Raw genomic sequence first — 17,380 nt, forward strand, 5'->3', positions numbered from 1 at the left:
GAAACGTTCGATCCACTGCTTTTAATTATAGTCGCAATATCGCATTGTTCAACCGCAAAACCACGGCTGTCGTGCCACGTGAAGTTGACACCTACTTACTTTAATATTACGTTCGCCACCGTATAGCAAAAAACGCACCGCAAATATTGCGCGATATTACGTATAAGTTTTCCCGTTACATTTTCCAAGTTTCATCTTTGGAGCGACAAATTCAATACATTTCTAATATCCAATATCTTTTTTTGACGCGCACTTCAGGAAGAGATAGTATCTTTCTATAAATATTTTAAATACTTATTAAAGTCCTCCGTTGTGGATTCGATGATTCCACGCATTTTCGCAATTTAAACAATAAATATTCGCCAAGTCAAGATAAAAGCGAAATATATTTACGTCTGTATAACGCAAAAAATGTTCCAATTATGTAAATCTATAAATATATATATATATATATATGTATATACATTTATTGGAACATACATGTATATATATGGCAACGCAATCAAATCCACATAAAAATAGTATATTTGCTGTTTGTTCGAATTTTTGGAAATAATTGCATTGCTTGATCCGCTTGTCGCTGTAATGGAAATGAAATAAAAACAAAAAATAATATAACTGCAGTAGAGATAGCCGATTGTTTGCGACAATCAGTAGTTCGAGTGCAATTCAACACAGTAGAGTAGTGTAATCATGCGTCGGACAAGAGCGACAAGTAGTCAAAGTTCGTAAACGCCAGCCCATCCGGAGGAGCTGCTTTTTTTTATAACGTATACGGAATACTTCGCTACTTTTAGAGCCGCGCTTTATGAAAACCTTGAAACTAAGGAATGAGACGTAATAAAGAGTGAGGAATTAAAAAACAAAGAAGTTATTTAATCGTATAATATTCTCGGAAACAAAATATAGTTCAATGTATCATCTTCTTCTGTGTGTAACTCTCAGACTTAAAACTAATTAACTATAAGACTTGGCATAAAACAATCTATCTACATAAATAAGTATTATATGAATTAATTAAATGCGGAGGATACCTGTAATCATATTAAATCTTAAATAACTGCTCGACCGTTTTATGATACTTAAGATAATGAAGTAAATTATTAAACTGGAGCAGGAAGATGGCCGTTTATTCTGTTAATGGCAATCATTTCATGCAATCTGTCACATAATCTCGCATTGAGTTTCTAAACAGAAAAGCAAAGTATTCCCGTGAGTTATAGGTTTCAGCGAATTTAAAGAATTGCGACGTTTTTTTATTGATCCGAGTTGCGTTAACCGCTTATAACCCCGAACTTATATAAGTCACGTAACATAAACTTCCTGACCTGTGTGATTGAGTGTGTGTATGCGTGTGTGTATGTGCAACGGGTTATAAAAGTGGATCAATTATTATTTACGCATGAAATTGAAATGTTTCTTAGAAAATCGATCAACGATTAAAAAACTTATAATTTTTCTTAGGTATCATAATTATATCCTGAAAAGACAAAAAGTTTTTTATTTCCATTTTTTTTCGTAAAATAAGAATATTTTTCTTTCGTCCGATTCTGGAGATATAAAGCCCAGTCTGTTTAGTTTGGATCTAGTTCTTGATTATTATAGCGAGTTAAAGAAAACACATTTAATTGAACAGCAGAATATTAGAAGGAGTGCATAATTAGTTTTTACTTTAGATCATCTTTTTGCAATTTTATACGTGATTTTCTTTAAATTTACGACATCAATAAAAAATATTAGGTATCAATGTACATTATAACAACTGATTTATTGAGATCGAAACGTGTTCTGAATGATCGTACATTTTGAATAAAATTCATCGCTATAATTTTATTAATATTAAAATTAATATTAGATCAAAGGCAACTGCATTTATTTATGCATTACAATTAAATTTGCTAAGAGAACTAAATATGTAAATGTTATAAACCACAATTGTAGCAAGTAGTTCAAGGAAAAATGCAGCATTTGACATTCTCTGGCCCGCCCTTGGTTCCGCTAGGATTAAACATCGATGGGTCAAGGCCTCCGCCGTTTTGATGCACATATATATTCTTGTGTGAAATGTACCTCAAAACTTCCAAAATTGAAACCACCCAATCGCGGTTCTCTACGCAACATGAATTAGCTGCGCGAATATCGCAATTTAAACGCACCAGCATGTAATAGCGTGTTGTTCCACCATTGTTTTTGTTATTGAACGCGTGTTTTCGTTCCGAAATAAGCATCCTCGCTATTCGGTCCCGCGCGTACTGCGCAGTACATAAAAATTTATTAAATTCTTTATGGGATTAAATTGAGGGAGTATATATACCCGAGGGTTTCCCCTACTAGAGGGACCCGGGAATTTCGGATCGCGGTATCTGGGACTCCAGTTTCAACGACGAAATACGATTGCAGTGGTACAAGAGCGGCGTGAGGAGCGGCGAGCGACGGTTTTGCAGCGGTAATGTGAAACAGGCGCGCGAGGTCCGCATTCATATTCGGTTCTACGACGTGCTCCAACCCGCGCCCATTGTCCTCGCGCGCACAATGGAGATCTTTCTGACGCGCGGCGTGCTTTCCTCGGCGCTTGTTGCTCCGATGGTCGGCTGACTAAACTTTGCCCGGACGTCGCCGCCGCCGTCGTCGCTGCCGCTGCCGCTGCCTCACCACGTGCAGTGCACGTCCCGCCGCATACCCTCCCCCCCAGTAATTTCCCGCACAAATGGATATAGGCGCTCTGGCCGTGTACGCGCCGGGAAACCGGAGGAGGGATTGAGTGCCGTGAGAGGGTGAGGAAAATGCGCGATGAGAAGGAGAACGGGAACGCCACTGTGCAGAGGAGAAAAAGGAGAACTCTCACCGCCACCGTCGCGTTGAGAGGAGCGAGATAGGAGAGAACTGTGCCACTGTGGAAAGCGGCTACGCGCGCAGTAGGATTCGCCTGGGGATAGGTCAATCAATGACCTATTTAAGGTGTCTTCAGACCGATCTCCCTCGGCACCCGCTATACCTCGTTCGCCAGACTCGATCGGGGCTACTCGCGGCAACAAATACTCGTCTGGTAGCAGGAATCCTACATTCAACAAATGAGGCGGAAGTGCTGCGCCATTCGTAGGGCGTGAGAAGTTCCATAAGTTAAAAAAGTACGAAAACAGAGCGAGCAAGCGTATCCTTGAAGAGTTTCCGCCGTTGGAAGCGTTACGTAAAGAAGGCATTTAATCGCCTTCAGAGAGTATCGATCGAACCTTCGAATTTTTATTCGCTAGGTATCAGAATTACGTCCCGAGAAACGATCTTTCAGAAAAGACGAAATTTTTCTCGTCCCAATTTTTTCCGTAAAATTTATCTTTTCTTTTACGCTAATTTGATTCCGAAATAAAATCTAATTTATCTACAATTAAATGTTAATTCTTTGATTATTGTGACACGTTAAATTTAACAGTATCGCAACGGTTATTCGAATGTTGGAAACAGCGCATAATTGGTTTTTATTTTAATTCATATGTTTTTACGATTTTATTCTTTAGATCTATAAAGATCCCAACGCGAAATAGTATTAACTTTAGCTGTCAATCTATTAATGTACATTATAACGTGGCTGATTTATTGAGATCGAGTTGAACTCATCGCACATTCTGCATAAGTGCGAATATGTAAAAATCCCGTTCCCGTCGTTAATTTGTTTAATTGAATAAATGCGCGTATACCTCGATATCGCGTTCCATCTAATCTTATTCAATGATACGCTGCTCAGCGACTTAGGAAAATCAACAAATTCTGATAGCTACAACGAATGCTGACGCACGCGCAACCTTGTGTAGTCAGAGAGATGAAATAAATTCCTAATGAAGATCGACCGGAACAGTTCGCATCAGCTTACCACGACCATGAAAAGCGAATCTGTATTCGTAAAATGTACACAAAGATGTTCCCCTCACAAAAGCTACCGTAGAAATTCGATATCCAATAATCGCTTCTAATTCTGTTTTGGAGAAAGATATTTATCGGGATTGTAAAATATATCTAGACAATATAAATGTCAAAAAACCATCTTAAAATACCTGTTAATTATTGAGAGATTTCGTAAAAAAGTGTAAAAAATGTTCTGGTTTATCAGGTGTCCTTTTAATATCATTAAAGACACAGATATTTCATCTTCAGAAATTTGAGAGGCGGATTCTAATCTCTTAGATTGTCTTTAAATGCTCAAAACATATGCAAAAAGTAATACTAATTCTCTTTCAGAATTTCTATAAATTATTTATATAAATGTTTTCGATTTTTATGTTGATTGGAGCGCAGTGCACAAAAATGTGTATGTAGGTCGACGTATGTGCTATAAAGCAGAGTTTATCATACCGAGTCGTGAAGTAACAAAAGGATATGGATTAGTAATCAGCGCAAGACACCAGTTGCGCGGTCGTGTGGTCTGGTCGAGATATCTGAGAACGATCGGAATGAAGCCTGGATAGGGTAGACCCTCGCCTTCCTCTTCCTCGTCCTCGTCGTCGTCATCTTCGTCGTCGTCGTCGTCGTCATCGTCCTCGTCGTCCATATCGTTCTCCCCATCGTCATCCTCGTCCTCGTCTTCTTCCCCGATCGCTCGCTTGTTGACAGATTCGCGAGCCCCGTCCTCGTCCTCGTCGTCCTCGAGGTCGCTGAGCTCCGCCACGTCGCTGTCGGAGCCCTGCTCGCCGACCCCGGTCCCACTGACCGCCTTCGACGCGGATCGGTACCGGTATCCCTGAGGATAGTGCAGCGACATCCTCGAGTACGTCGAGTGCCTCTTTCTCGCGAGCGCGGCGTTTCTCCGGCGACTACGGAGGCCTTTAACGACGTCGCGGCCTCCTCGGCGTCCGGGGCTGCGTGAGGCGACGGTTCCGGGACTCCTCGACCGTTCGGGGGGAGATTCTCATCGCCCGATCTTGCTGCACGTCCGGTCTGCCTTCCCGCACGCGCGCGACTCGCTTTTGACTAATCGCGCCAACGATCGTTCGTTCTCGCTGGCGTCATCGGGGATGTTCCGTGCTCTCGATACGTTGCACCAACTCTTCCGTCGCGAATACGACGACAAGTGATTTCCTTTTTCAATACACCCGACGTTTTAATCCCGATGCTCGATGCGGGCTGTTCCACACTGTCGCGATCGACGTACGAAGCGAGTGCCCGCCGATCGCATCTTACTCCGGAGCCGGGGAGATAGCGAATTCAGGTGCAGAGTTGCACCTCTCGATGCGCCTGCCCGGTGATTCTTCTCACCTGCGTTTCTCACCTGGGGACGTGACGAGCGCACAGTAACCTTGCCCCGATATCGCGATGTCCCCGGAGGATGTGGTCGCACTGCGATCCTCGCCACGAGGTCAATCAGTGCGGGGGAACACGCGAGATCCTTCTCGAGAAAGAGAAGACCTTTCGACGGCACGAAGTCTCGGAAGAAGAGCACGTGAAGCGCGTGGCCGAGAACTGATTCACTGCACCTGCACCACCACCACCACCACCTCTTCCTCTTCCTCGTTCTCTTCTTCCGGGTATCCTCCACCTGGCTGTATCCTCCTCTCTCGTCAGGTGCTTATCGACCGCGACGTTGGTCGCGCGGACACGCGGGCACCAGCGCAGGCTGTTGTCCGCGAGGCGAGCGTCAAGCGCGAACGTGTGCGGTGGTGATGGTAGCCAGCAGCTGAACGCCGCGCGATCGCGGCCGTGTTCACGACGACGACGGTGCCCGGCGCAGCGTCGACCGGTGACTGAAAAAAACGTCGAACATCCTCTAGCCGAGGATGGCGGACGCATGCGCGACCTCCGGTGTGTGCGTGTCCCTCGCCTCCGCGTCTCGCGACCTCCAACACACATCCTCCCCCAGAGAAAATCCGGAGATCTTCCTACTCTTTTCCACCTCTTCTCGGCCTGGCGCACCATTCTTCTCTTCCTCTTTCTCCACCTCTTTCTTCCGCTCTTCCTCGTCCTTCTCTTTCACCCCTTGGTCGACCGAGGAGTATCTTCACGGCTGGTACTCGAGGCGGGCAAAACGGAGGGAAAAGAGAGAGAGAGAGAGATAGAGGGATGGAGAGGCGACTGGAGAAGATCCGGCGAAGTCCTTGAGATCCTTGCTTTCACTTTCGGCACCAAGTGACACTTGTGTCTTTTTCTCACTATTTGTTCGAAAGGTGCTATCTCACTTCGAACTCCGCGTCCGTATCAATGTTCGACTAATTGATGATCCGCGGGTCATCGCGTGATCGGCATCGGCGATTTCTCGGCGCAGGGCTCGAAAAGTAATCAAGCGAAAGATTAGTTCAGAAAGAGAAGTTTCTTCTTTCGGGTTACGTTTGAGTAAGGGAGGAGGAGTAGTGAGAAGGAGAGCATCGATAACACTGCGGGGGTGTATTTGATGGATGACTATTCGATGACGTATTATCGAAGGGTTGAACTTCGCTCGATAAAAGAGCGGTAAGAAATCGCGACGATTTTTTTCTACGCTGTTAAAATTTAGTATTCATTTTTTCCCGGGGACAGCAATTTTTAGGAAATATTTTCCAAGTATTTTCCGTGCTTGTGTGCTGAAAGAAATTTATCGGAAATAATGTATCAAAAATAGAAATGTTCCACAAAAATAGAAATGACAGTTAACTTTTCTATTCCGAAAAGATAAGTGTACATTACATCTCGACGTTTACAATGCTGAATTCTGAAATATCGTTGTTGATATTATTAATAATTGATATCACATATATATTAATTATTCTAATATAATAATAGTATAATATATTTAAAAACTAGCATATTTTTGTTTTAACTTTCGTCAAAATTATTTCTTCAAGACATTCAAAGATATACATTTAAATATCATGAGCTTTGAAAGGAGCAAGAAGTACTTCAGCTACGATAATTATTGCAATGCAATAAATTGAATACAGTAATACAATAAATATAAATATTATGCGTTAATTTCTGCACAATTAACGAAAGAGAGCGATTTTTCCTTTTCTAATGCTACAGTTTTCTAGCAAGACTTCAATAGTTAGTACGGAAGTCGAAGAAACGTCGTAATGATCGCTGCTAACTCTGTATGCGCTTCGTCTATTTTTGCTCGGAAGCCGGAAAACAGAAGAAGCGGGCCGCATGTGCATCGTGCCGTTACACGATTTATCGAACGAGTGAACGACAAGGTAGTGGCGATAATCAACCGCCGGATACTGGATACGCGATTAAAGTCAGCGCTGTGTCCGGAAACGATCAAACTCGTTGGAGATTACAAACGCGCCGTCGTCGGCCTTAATCGACTCCGCGTGCGCAGCCGAAAATAGAAACCCAACCACGCGCGTTTCTCGTTCGCCGTTCGGTCATTTCAAGTGGCTGGCATAATTTGCGGCATTTGATGTTTCGCGAAACACGCTTCTCGATGGTCATAATAAAAGAAAAAAAGATAGAGGAAAGGGAGAGAGATGCTTCTCTTTTTTGTACATTTGCAACGTTTTATCCAGAATGAAGAACTCTTACAATGAAATACAGCAGAAACGAGTTATCGCGGTGTTGCTATTGTATCTCCGTACATCTATTTATTTAGCATCACGTTATCAATCTGTTCGCGTACAAATATAACAGCAGCTGATTTATAGTGACTAAATATACTAATTTATAAATTAACATTGCATTATTTAACATGTTTTACACAGATAAAAGTGTGTCATGGATGCGCCGGGATATATTATCGAATATTTCGGCGACGTCTTCTCCTGTTGCGTTGTTCTTTGACGCGCATCACAATATAAATCTTACTGTGCAGTCTTGCTACTTATAAGTATTATAGGAAAACCCTTTCTTATCTAATTCGGAAATGGAGAGAATATGATGATGACGTAAAGGTATCATCGTCCAGTTCTTCTATTTATTTTGCTAATAATAGTAATAATTAAATTATTATGGAACAATACTTATTGCTAACCGATTATTACGAGCACTCCATTCTGCTATCAGACACTCGCGGATGTTCAGCATTTCAATCGTTTCCTTAAATTTTTTGCTATATAAAATATAAATGTAATCTGAAAAGAAAAATCCAGAAATGTGATGAGAGTTACCTAAATTTTCGTGAAAATTTTTGTTAGTAGTAGAAAAGAAGGCACGCACCTCATCGTCATTTATGGAAACAATCGTTTCATAGATTTGTATAGAATTCGTTCAGCTTTATTTCCGAAGTCGCTGCAATCTAACAATCCAACAATGTCGATTAAATTGTTGAATAACTCCGCGCCGTGAGCTATAACAATAAAAGACATTAGATATTTGATACTTTTTATATCTTATTAATTAGAAATGTTAGTGCTCCTTTAGCCTTTGACCATAATACCTAGATTATATTGAAGACCTGTATGTCGATATAACGATCGAGTGTAATGAGACATTCAACAGACGCGCTGTAAATATTTGGATATGATGATCTTTACGGCAGAATGCGGCTTTGCTTGGTTTCGTTTACTTGACCTAACTGCCGTGACTATGCGCATTAAAGTACCTGGTGTTTAATGGTCAAACTCTAAAATTACCACAAGAGCAGTCGAACGTACTGTTTTTCATCCGTGATCATCGGATAATCCTCAACCATGAAGTAACTGCTAGTCTCCAAATCTCAGAACAATCGGTGAACTGAATATCTTGCAGTTTATTCATCTGATCTGATGCGATTAAAGTTGGCTTCGTACAAGTCCAGCAATCTTCAGGAGGAATGCACGTATACTGGGATGCTTCTATAAATTATATCATACATTTCGTATCAAGATATTGACAGAGATAAGATAATATTTACGTTCGTACAATGTTATTGTCCTCTCCACAGTTGAAATAGCACGTCTTTATATCTGTCAAACAATATCGATCTAGCGTCCGTCGTTAATTCGTTACTTCTCATTTTTCATAGCTGTTCCAACATACGCGAAGTCACTTATCGTATGATCTATAAATAGATCACGAAATCTGTCACGACAATTAATGATGATATTATTTATCACGATTCATTACCATTCTATGCCGTGACGTCCCAGTAAAGTCGCGATTTTTTTATTTATTCTTTATTCAAACATCTTCCGACATCTTCCTTAATGTATTTTTTGTAGATCTTCAATTCTGATGTCGAAATTAACGGTAACTTATGTTCTTCTGCGCGTGATGAATTGTTTATGAGCTCGTCATAAAACCAGAAATAATATCGCTTAGATCAAAGCTTGCCGAAACAGGTGAATAGAAATTTTAATGTAAAAATTTTTTAATATTAAAAAAAAAGTAATATAAAAATAAGATTAGATAAATGCAATTAATCTTTAATGAAATTGTAAAAATTATGTTACGTAAGTTCAAATAAGTAAATTAAAATTCCATTAAATAAATGGCTTAAAAATTAAATAATAAGAATAATAGCCACTTAATTTTAATTAATCAATTTTTTTAATTATTAAGGGCTTATGAACTTGTAAGTGAAATGATAGGATTATCAAGCAATTGTGGAAACAGTATGCACAAGTAAAAATCCATATAGATATATGAATATAAATAAAGAAACCAATATAATTAGCAATACAGCCTCATATATGTGAGAAATTATATCGAAAGATATACAGATCGTACACTAAAATAATAAAGAAAGGTTATATGAAAGGGTTTTAAAAGGTTTCGTTAAAAAGATATAGTGTTTAAATTACAAGACCACTGAGTGAAGCCAGTTGAATGGCTTTCACGTTCACCAGGTTTAAATCCATTAGGTTCTTATGTTTAGGGTTATTTAAAATAGCTAGTTCATTCAACTCTCGTTAATGTAGATAATTTAGGACAACGAATTTTTGACGGTTGCGTAAATCCATGTGTAATTGTGCAAAAGCTTATGTAGATTCTCAAAAAAGAATATTTTAAACATTTTTTCCAGATTTAAAGCAGTTAGTGTTTACATTAATAATAATAGAATTATGAAATTTCTCATTTTTTAATGGCTATCCATGTAACAAAACTTTTCAGAATTTGTATTTATATAGCTTTTTTCTTATTGTTTTACTGCATAGAATTCATTCTCAAAGTTTGGACAGATTTTTTAGTTATATCCCGTATACAGGATGTCTCAAAAATCATCATTTATTTTATGAAATGAGGGTAATTTAAATAAAAATGTTTTTTTATTATATATCTATAATTATACAAAATATAAATACTGAACAAATATAGTTTAGAACTTTATTTATTATTATAACTTTATTTCTACATATGCTATTGATATCTATAGAAATCTTAAACCGTTTTTAGAATATCTAATCTATATAAAATGTATTTCAAATCGATAATTGTCGACACTTTGCATACGCTTGGTTGCTCCCACGAGAGTTTTTTCAACTTCCTATTCAAATATTTGTACACAGATCCAGTTTTTAAATCTCTGAGGAACTTTACAAATTTGCTTTGCTTGTAGGTTCGTTTTTATAAAATTTTGCTATAAATCTTTCTCTGATTCCATTACATGTCATCCTCTCGATTCTATATTATCGGTTACTATATATGTAAGCACGTTCTTGCACATTTATCTGAATTAGTAGAGTCTGAAAAGAAAAAGAAAATTATAAAGTTATAATATAAAACTTAAAGGTTTTTAAACACAATGTGTTAATATTCTTATTTTGTACAAATATATACGGAAGATTATATTAAAAGACAAATAGTTTTTTTATAATTCTCTTAGAAATTTTTGGAACAGAAATAATGTATTAAAATATTTGTTTCTTTATATTATTTTAATAGATACACAAAGTACTCTATTTTTTCATATATTTTTGTACTTATTTCAATAATGTTAATTAATATCGTTATTAAATATATGAGATTTTTAACATAAGGACATTAATTTGCTATAATTTCAAATCTGATTATAAATTATATAATTAAACGTGAAATAATGTTTAACAACTTATAGAATTAAGGAATACAGGTTATATTTGATTTCAAAGTTGATGTGTTTTGAATGCAATTACACTGTTTCATTAATAAATTACTTTAATAGTAATAGGTACTCACATATGAAAAAATATACTGGCTAGTTTTCACACAATCATATACTTACTACATATTTTTGTGGTAATTTTTTAACACTGCCAACAATATTATGTCTATGATCAATAACGATGTATAACCTGTTCTGTCTTGCCCAGGGTTGGGGGTTGCAAGGGGATGTTTTCACATGCGCAGTAAAGCAAGCATTAGCAGGTGTTATAAAATTTCAGTTGCGTACGTATCTTATGGTAACAAGGAATACTGTTAAAGCCTATTCTTAAATAGTAAGAATATTTTTATACAAACATCACAATTTATGAATATATAGAAAAAAATTAAATCTGTTAATCTGTTGCATTTGCAGTAAGTATTAATTTAATAAGTATTGTGGATAATTTATTATAAATAAAAATTCATATACTAAATTATACATATAAAATTGACAAATATTATTAGCTACACATATTTGTTTACTATATGTATAAATTAATTGTTTATTATTAAATGTTTACCGTATATTTATATTTAATATAATATTTAGTATATAAATAACAGCAAGAGAAAATAAATAATTTATATGATCTCACAAAATATGCTGGGTTACCTCAAAGCACTTAGGGTCTTATCGAGATTAGCCACGTGGTCGATGATGTATGTTACGCACGCGCATATCACTCCGTTCTTGAATGATTTACCCACAGATATAGAGTCTGTGGATTTACCCCTTGATTTCCCAACTGCTTCCTGTGCTGTGCAGTTTCACCATTCGTTGGCAATATGTTCTTTTATGGATATACTTACCTACACGTGTATATGCTTAGAAAATGTTAAAAATCAACATTGAATCGGCAAAGAAATCTTAAAAAAGCGGAAACTCGTCTTTATTTTAACAAATAAGAATCAGATTTCAATAAAAACCAAGTTCTATGACACATAGACCAACATTATTATTATTGATGTTTGTAAGTACAAACGGTTTCGGTATTCGGTTAATTATATGTGCGATTGATATAAAATACGTTCGAAAAAACATAAGAGAGAGAAAAGGCATTGGACGTAAATTGTTTTCTTAGATGATGTAAACGTCTATAAAAATTATTTTATAAAACACTAAATATTTCGAGACAGTTCAAGTGTTCCATAATGACTATACTTTGTTCTTTAATTTTTGATTTTTCATAAGAAATTCTGACCATTTCGAAGCACTGTGAGATACTTGAAGAACGTGGACATAGCATGTTATCCGTTGAAAATATTCGTTGATATGTTTACGTAGTTCAATGTACACGTTTTGTGTACATAGAGGCGCTAGACAAATTTCACTTAAAACGCGGGCATGTTCACTCTCAGGCTTCTCTCTGTCGTGATTACCTATAAGAGACTCCGGAAACCCGAAGCAGAGAGAAGAATGAGAGGCGCAATGACGGCGATTTTCTTGGGACGCTTTTGCTAGGCCGTACAGTAGCGCCACACATTCACTTTCAGGAATTGGAACTACGAGTCACATCCACTTTTCGATACTGTCGATGAATTTGGTTCATGTCCGTGCTATGTATACATCCACTTTTCGATATTGTCGGTCTTTGGTGGTTCGTGTCCGAAAGTCCGAACTACCCAGCTGGAGGGGATATGGCCGCGGCGGCACGCGCCGGCTATGCCACGATGCCACGCATTTCGGGTATCGTGTCTCGTGCCTCGCTTGCCAAGACTGGGACACTGAGAATTGAGAATTGAGAATTGAGAATTGAGAATTGAGAATTGGGAATTGGGAATTGGGAATTGGGAATTGGGAATGGGAATTGGGAATTGGGAATTGGGAATTGGGAATTGAGATTCCCAATTCCCAATTCCCAATTCCCAATTTCCAATTCTCAATTCCCAATTCTCAATTCTCAATTCCCAATTCCCAATTCCAAATTCCCTCAATTCTCAATTCTCAATTCTCAATTCTCAGTGTCCCAGTCTTGGCAGGCGAGGCATGAGACACGATACCCGAAATGCGTGGCATTGTGGCATAGCCGGCGCGTGCCGCCGCGGCCATATCCCCTCCAGCTGGGTAGTTCGGACTTTCGGACACGAATCACCAAAGACCGACAATATCAAAAAATGGATGTATACATAACACGGACATGAACCAAATTCATCGACAGTATCGAAAAGTGGATGTGACTCGTAGTTCCAATTCCTGAAAGTGGATGTGTGGTGCTACTGTACGGCCTAGCCAAAGCGTCCCAAGAAAATCGCTGTCATTGTGCGTCTCATTCTTCTCTCTGCCCGAAGAAATAAAAATACTAATATTATCAATTATTAATATACAATTCCCCACTGCTGATATCTGAACAATTAATTTGTAATGCTGTATTAAATTAATAATTTATTATTATATATGCTTTATAAATAAAAAAAATTTTTACGACGTAATAATATATTATATATTGTTGCAAGACTGCATTTTTTTATAGTAATCACTTGTTTAAACAAATAATATTTCTAAATTCTTATATCTAATTATATTTATTAGCGATGTTACCTCCATTTTTTAAATAAATACTTTGCTACATCAAAAAACACTGCTGTTTGTAAGTTTTCTCAAAATATGCACGTAATTTGACAAGTTTTGCAATGTTACATATTTCAGTTTTAGCATCAATTTTACCATCTGAAATAATACAGTTGCCGTTGTTATCGGAACTTCACTCTATTACTGGTCTGTTTGAGACAGATAACGCCACTGCTAAATGTTTGACCAAAATTTATTTGTCCCAGTTTGAAATCAATTTTCAGGAGAAACAAAAAGTAAATTATAACTTTTATTTAATTGTTTAGAATTATGTTATTTTTTTATTATTTTATGTATTAAATTATACATATACGCATTTGATATAAATATATCAATAAGCACTTACAAAAATTTAAAATAGAAAATTATGAAGAAATTTCTTTTAAAATGTCAAATCTGTTTAATGTGAAAATAATGACAATGTCTATAATATATAGCAAAAGATGTACTTTATTTTATAATTTTAATAAATGCTATACACACACACATGCATATATACACTGAAATTAAGGTTTTAATAGCAGAGAATGTGCCATGAGTAGTACAACTAGTTTATAGTCACACAATATTCCAAAATTAATCAAAAAAGGCAAAATTAATAAAAAATTTATTCTTGCATTAAAATCGTTTTATTTTAATTTAAATACATAAATTAATTTAAGTACAATCTATTCAATATTTATCCATTTTGAAACATATTTATTATTCCATCTTTGTAAACATATTTATTTTTTGCATCAGCGCAGTAATGTCTGATAAACGGAAAGGATTTCAGGGATTGACTAGAGAATTCTCTTCTTTACAAAAATACAGACCGCGAGCCTTTGGTTAAATAACCGCGCGCTCGTCGCGTACACCCCCGTTGAGCTCCACGCAAGCAACCCCCATTGCTCGTACTACTACCCGTAAGTAGTTATGCTCGTTTTAGCGCAGCCGCGTGCGGCGCCTCCACTAGTATCGCGCCCGTACTAATTTGGCCGCGTGGGGTGGTAGGGGATAGGCTGAGAGCGAGAGAGCGTGCGTCTACGTCAGGAAAAGCTCCGAGCTTATTGGTCCTGGTCCATTGTTGCGTATTGATTGCTGTGGAGCAGTGGTATGGTCGTCGGGACACTCGGTCGTTCTCGTCGTCGTCGTCGTCGTCGCCGTCGGTGGTGCTCAGCCGATTAGGTTAAGAGGAACGGGCGCGCGCGGTTGCAGATAGAAGAAAGAGAGAAAGAAGAGAGGAGAAAAAGAGGAAAAATAAAACTCGGTTGTTCGCGTCGTCGTCGCGCAACGTTCGCTCGCGTTTTGCTTGCGTACGCGATTACGACCCGCGCTTGCTACATCTGCACCATACACGCACGCACTTAACTGTAAAAAAAAATAAAAAGAGTATAATCATACATATATACACAAATAGAAACACAAAAGAAAGAGAGAACGAGGGAGAAAGAGAGAGAGAAAAAGCATATATAAATACAAGCGAAGCAAACGGGAAGAACTCGTCTCGCGTACTTGTGTATTCGTACGAGCGCGCGTATGTGACACGCGGTAGTCAGTGTTCAGTGAGTCGTGACCCCTGCCTGTTCTCTATTGCTCCGGCAATCCCTTACGATCACGGACTTCGACTGGAAGCGATACACACCTGCGGCATCACAGCGGCGGCGGCGGCAGCGGCTGCCGCCGAGGGTGGTGAGAAACGAGTCAACAGAACGAGAACGGCGCAAGACCCTCAGAGCCATCAGGATCGAGCATCCGTGGCTGGTTACTGCGCGTATCGCGATAGCTGTGCGAACGAGAAAGCGGAGCGCCTTCGCCAAGGACGCCGTGTTCGGGACTCGGTGCTTCTCGTGTGTCCAGCGGAGATATCGACGTGTACATCCGCCTCGGGATAGACTTGTGACGGGGATACGATCCTCAGTCGGACAGTAGTGAGTCGACCAGAACGATGGCAGTCGTTTCATTCAAGTGATCTTTGAATAAAAGGAGCTTGCGAACAAGGAAGAAGGCATTTTTGGGGCAAACAGATACAGACATTATTAGGCAGAATTGGAGGAACAATCGTAAAAGAGTGATAGGAAGAGAAAAGTAGAGGAGAGAGAGAAAGAGAGAGCGAGAGAGAGTGCGTGTGTGTGTGTGTGTGTGTGTGTGTGTGTGTATGTGATAGAGAGTGAGAGAGAGAGAGAGAGAGCGAGAGAGACGGAGAGAGAGAGAGAGAGAGGGTGAGAAAGGAAGAATACGAGAGGTGGTGAAAGAGAGAGAGAAAGAGAGAGAGATAGGGAGAAGAAGGGGGTTGAGAAGGTGAGAGTGGAAGACGGGCTCCGGGTGCCAGCGAGTGTGCGTGGCAGGAGAATAGAAAGGAAAAAGAGATTCGGTGATTTTCCTTCTCGAAGAGAGCGCACGCTTGCAAAAGAAGAAAAGAAAAAGAAGAAGCTCGTGGGGCAGCTGCATACCGCGAGGACGCGGAAGCGGGCCGTGCACAGATCTTTCCTAGCGCGTGTCGCGCATCCCCCGGAGGCGGCGCGAAATTATGAAGCGCATAAAGTGCGTCCTACTGGCCGCCGCAGCTGCCGCTTGTGATTGTGATAGTCGCCGGTGAATGTGTGACCCGGGGGCAGCAGAGATCCGCCGGGATGACGACCGAAGGGACGACCGTGCAGCCCCCGGTAGAAGGCTGCCTCAAGGAGCGGAAATGGTGGTGCTTCCTCCTGTCGAGCATCTTCACCTTCCTCGCCGGGCTGCTGATCGTACTCCTCTGGCGTGCGTTCGCTATCCTCTGCTGTCGCAAGGAGCCCGAGCTCTCCCCAAATGACCCGAAGCAGAAGGAGCAGAAAACGGCCCGCCAGAACAAGGAGTTCGAGGGGACTTTTATGACCGAGGCCAAGGATTGGGCCGGCGAGCTGATTTCCGGACAGACCACCACTGGACGTATCTTGGTGAGTTTTTTTTTTCAAATTGTGTTTTCGAGGGTCAGGACTATTAGGCACATATAATATATGCCGTCAATAATATATTTATACAATAATTTGTATGTACATGATTTATATTTAACTCTTCGTGCACTCTTAATCCATCAATCAATTTTATTATTAAACACTATTGCGATATTGAATACGTTTGTGAAACAATTAAAAATTAAATTAATAATTTACCAAAAGAGAAATAACTTGATTTTTTAAATTTAATTTATCTTCTACAGTTATTTTCTCTATTTCTTATTATTATTTTACTATCTGTATCATGTATTTTAATTTCGAGATTTGCCTGTTTACTTTAATTTATATTAAAGAAGAACAGTATATTTCAATAATGTTAAATAAATACATTCTGGATTTCTGCTATTAATTTTCTATTTCTATTTTGTTGCAATATAGAATTAAATTAATTATCTTTAACATCCAATTGTTAGAAAGTATTAAACAAGATTTATATGCATAAAAGAATAGAGAAGTATTAAGAGAATAATAAATTTGTACTAATTCTGAAATATGAAGAATTTAAAATATAACGAATACGTTAGCATTACTTGCTTGTACATCTATTACTAATACTCAAAGATAAATAGCAATATTAAACACACCAAGTATGAGTTTTTCGTGTTGACAAATATATTGTAGAATCTTAATTTTAGAATTATTTATACACACATTATATTTTCTCAACTATCTCAAGTTGTTTGAATAATATTTATTAAATATAAAACATTTTTTAAATTATTCTTCTAGATATAGAAACGTATATAACGTTTATAATTTATCCTTCATTGCTAGTTAATACAGTATAACAGTAAAAAATTCTGATCCATGCAATAATTTCTCGATTCGAAGTTTGCTC

General features: G+C 38.5%; 2 protein-coding genes and 1 long non-coding RNA gene across 18 annotated transcripts in view; 1 reads left to right on the top strand and 2 right to left on the bottom strand.

The window, feature by feature from the left end:
• Window positions 1–5,721, bottom strand: part of Ca-alpha1t (Ca[2+]-channel protein alpha[[1]] subunit T) — a 49,869-nt gene extending 44,148 nt beyond the window's left edge. For all 4 annotated transcript variants that reach the window (XM_071795505.1, XM_071795507.1, XM_071795503.1 and 1 more), the window contains exon 1: window positions 4,371–5,721. In XM_071795505.1, the coding sequence (XP_071651606.1) occupies window positions 4,371–4,750 (380 nt within the window). In that variant the 5' untranslated portion in view covers window positions 4,751–5,721. The remainder of the gene's footprint in view (window positions 1–4,370) is intronic.
• Window positions 5,722–7,850: 2,129 nt separating this feature from the next.
• Window positions 7,851–11,316, bottom strand: LOC139823032 (uncharacterized). 4 transcript variants are annotated; one of them, XR_011734675.1, is made up of 6 exons: window positions 11,078–11,315; window positions 9,001–10,559; window positions 8,797–8,899; window positions 8,550–8,729; window positions 8,113–8,242; window positions 7,851–8,027 (listed from the first exon to the last, which is right to left on the bottom strand). It is a non-coding gene; the product is annotated as an uncharacterized lncRNA (long non-coding RNA). The 4 variants fall into 4 exon arrangements; XR_011734674.1 differs by having other exon boundaries at window positions 8,797–8,935; XR_011734673.1 differs by having other exon boundaries at window positions 8,797–10,559; window positions 11,078–11,316.
• A 3,509-nt stretch (window positions 11,317–14,825) lies between these two features.
• The window catches only part of Slo (calcium-activated potassium channel slo), a 102,345-nt gene continuing 99,790 nt past the window's right edge, over window positions 14,826–17,380 (top strand). For all 10 annotated transcript variants that reach the window (XM_071795296.1, XM_071795301.1, XM_071795302.1 and 7 more), the window contains exon 1: window positions 14,826–16,482. In XM_071795296.1, the coding sequence (XP_071651397.1) occupies window positions 16,180–16,482 (303 nt within the window). In that variant the 5' untranslated portion in view covers window positions 14,826–16,179. The remainder of the gene's footprint in view (window positions 16,483–17,380) is intronic.

Source organism: Temnothorax longispinosus, chromosome 12, assembly GCF_030848805.1.
Source record: "Temnothorax longispinosus isolate EJ_2023e chromosome 12, Tlon_JGU_v1, whole genome shotgun sequence".
NCBI classification, from domain to species: domain Eukaryota; kingdom Metazoa; phylum Arthropoda; class Insecta; order Hymenoptera; family Formicidae; genus Temnothorax; species Temnothorax longispinosus.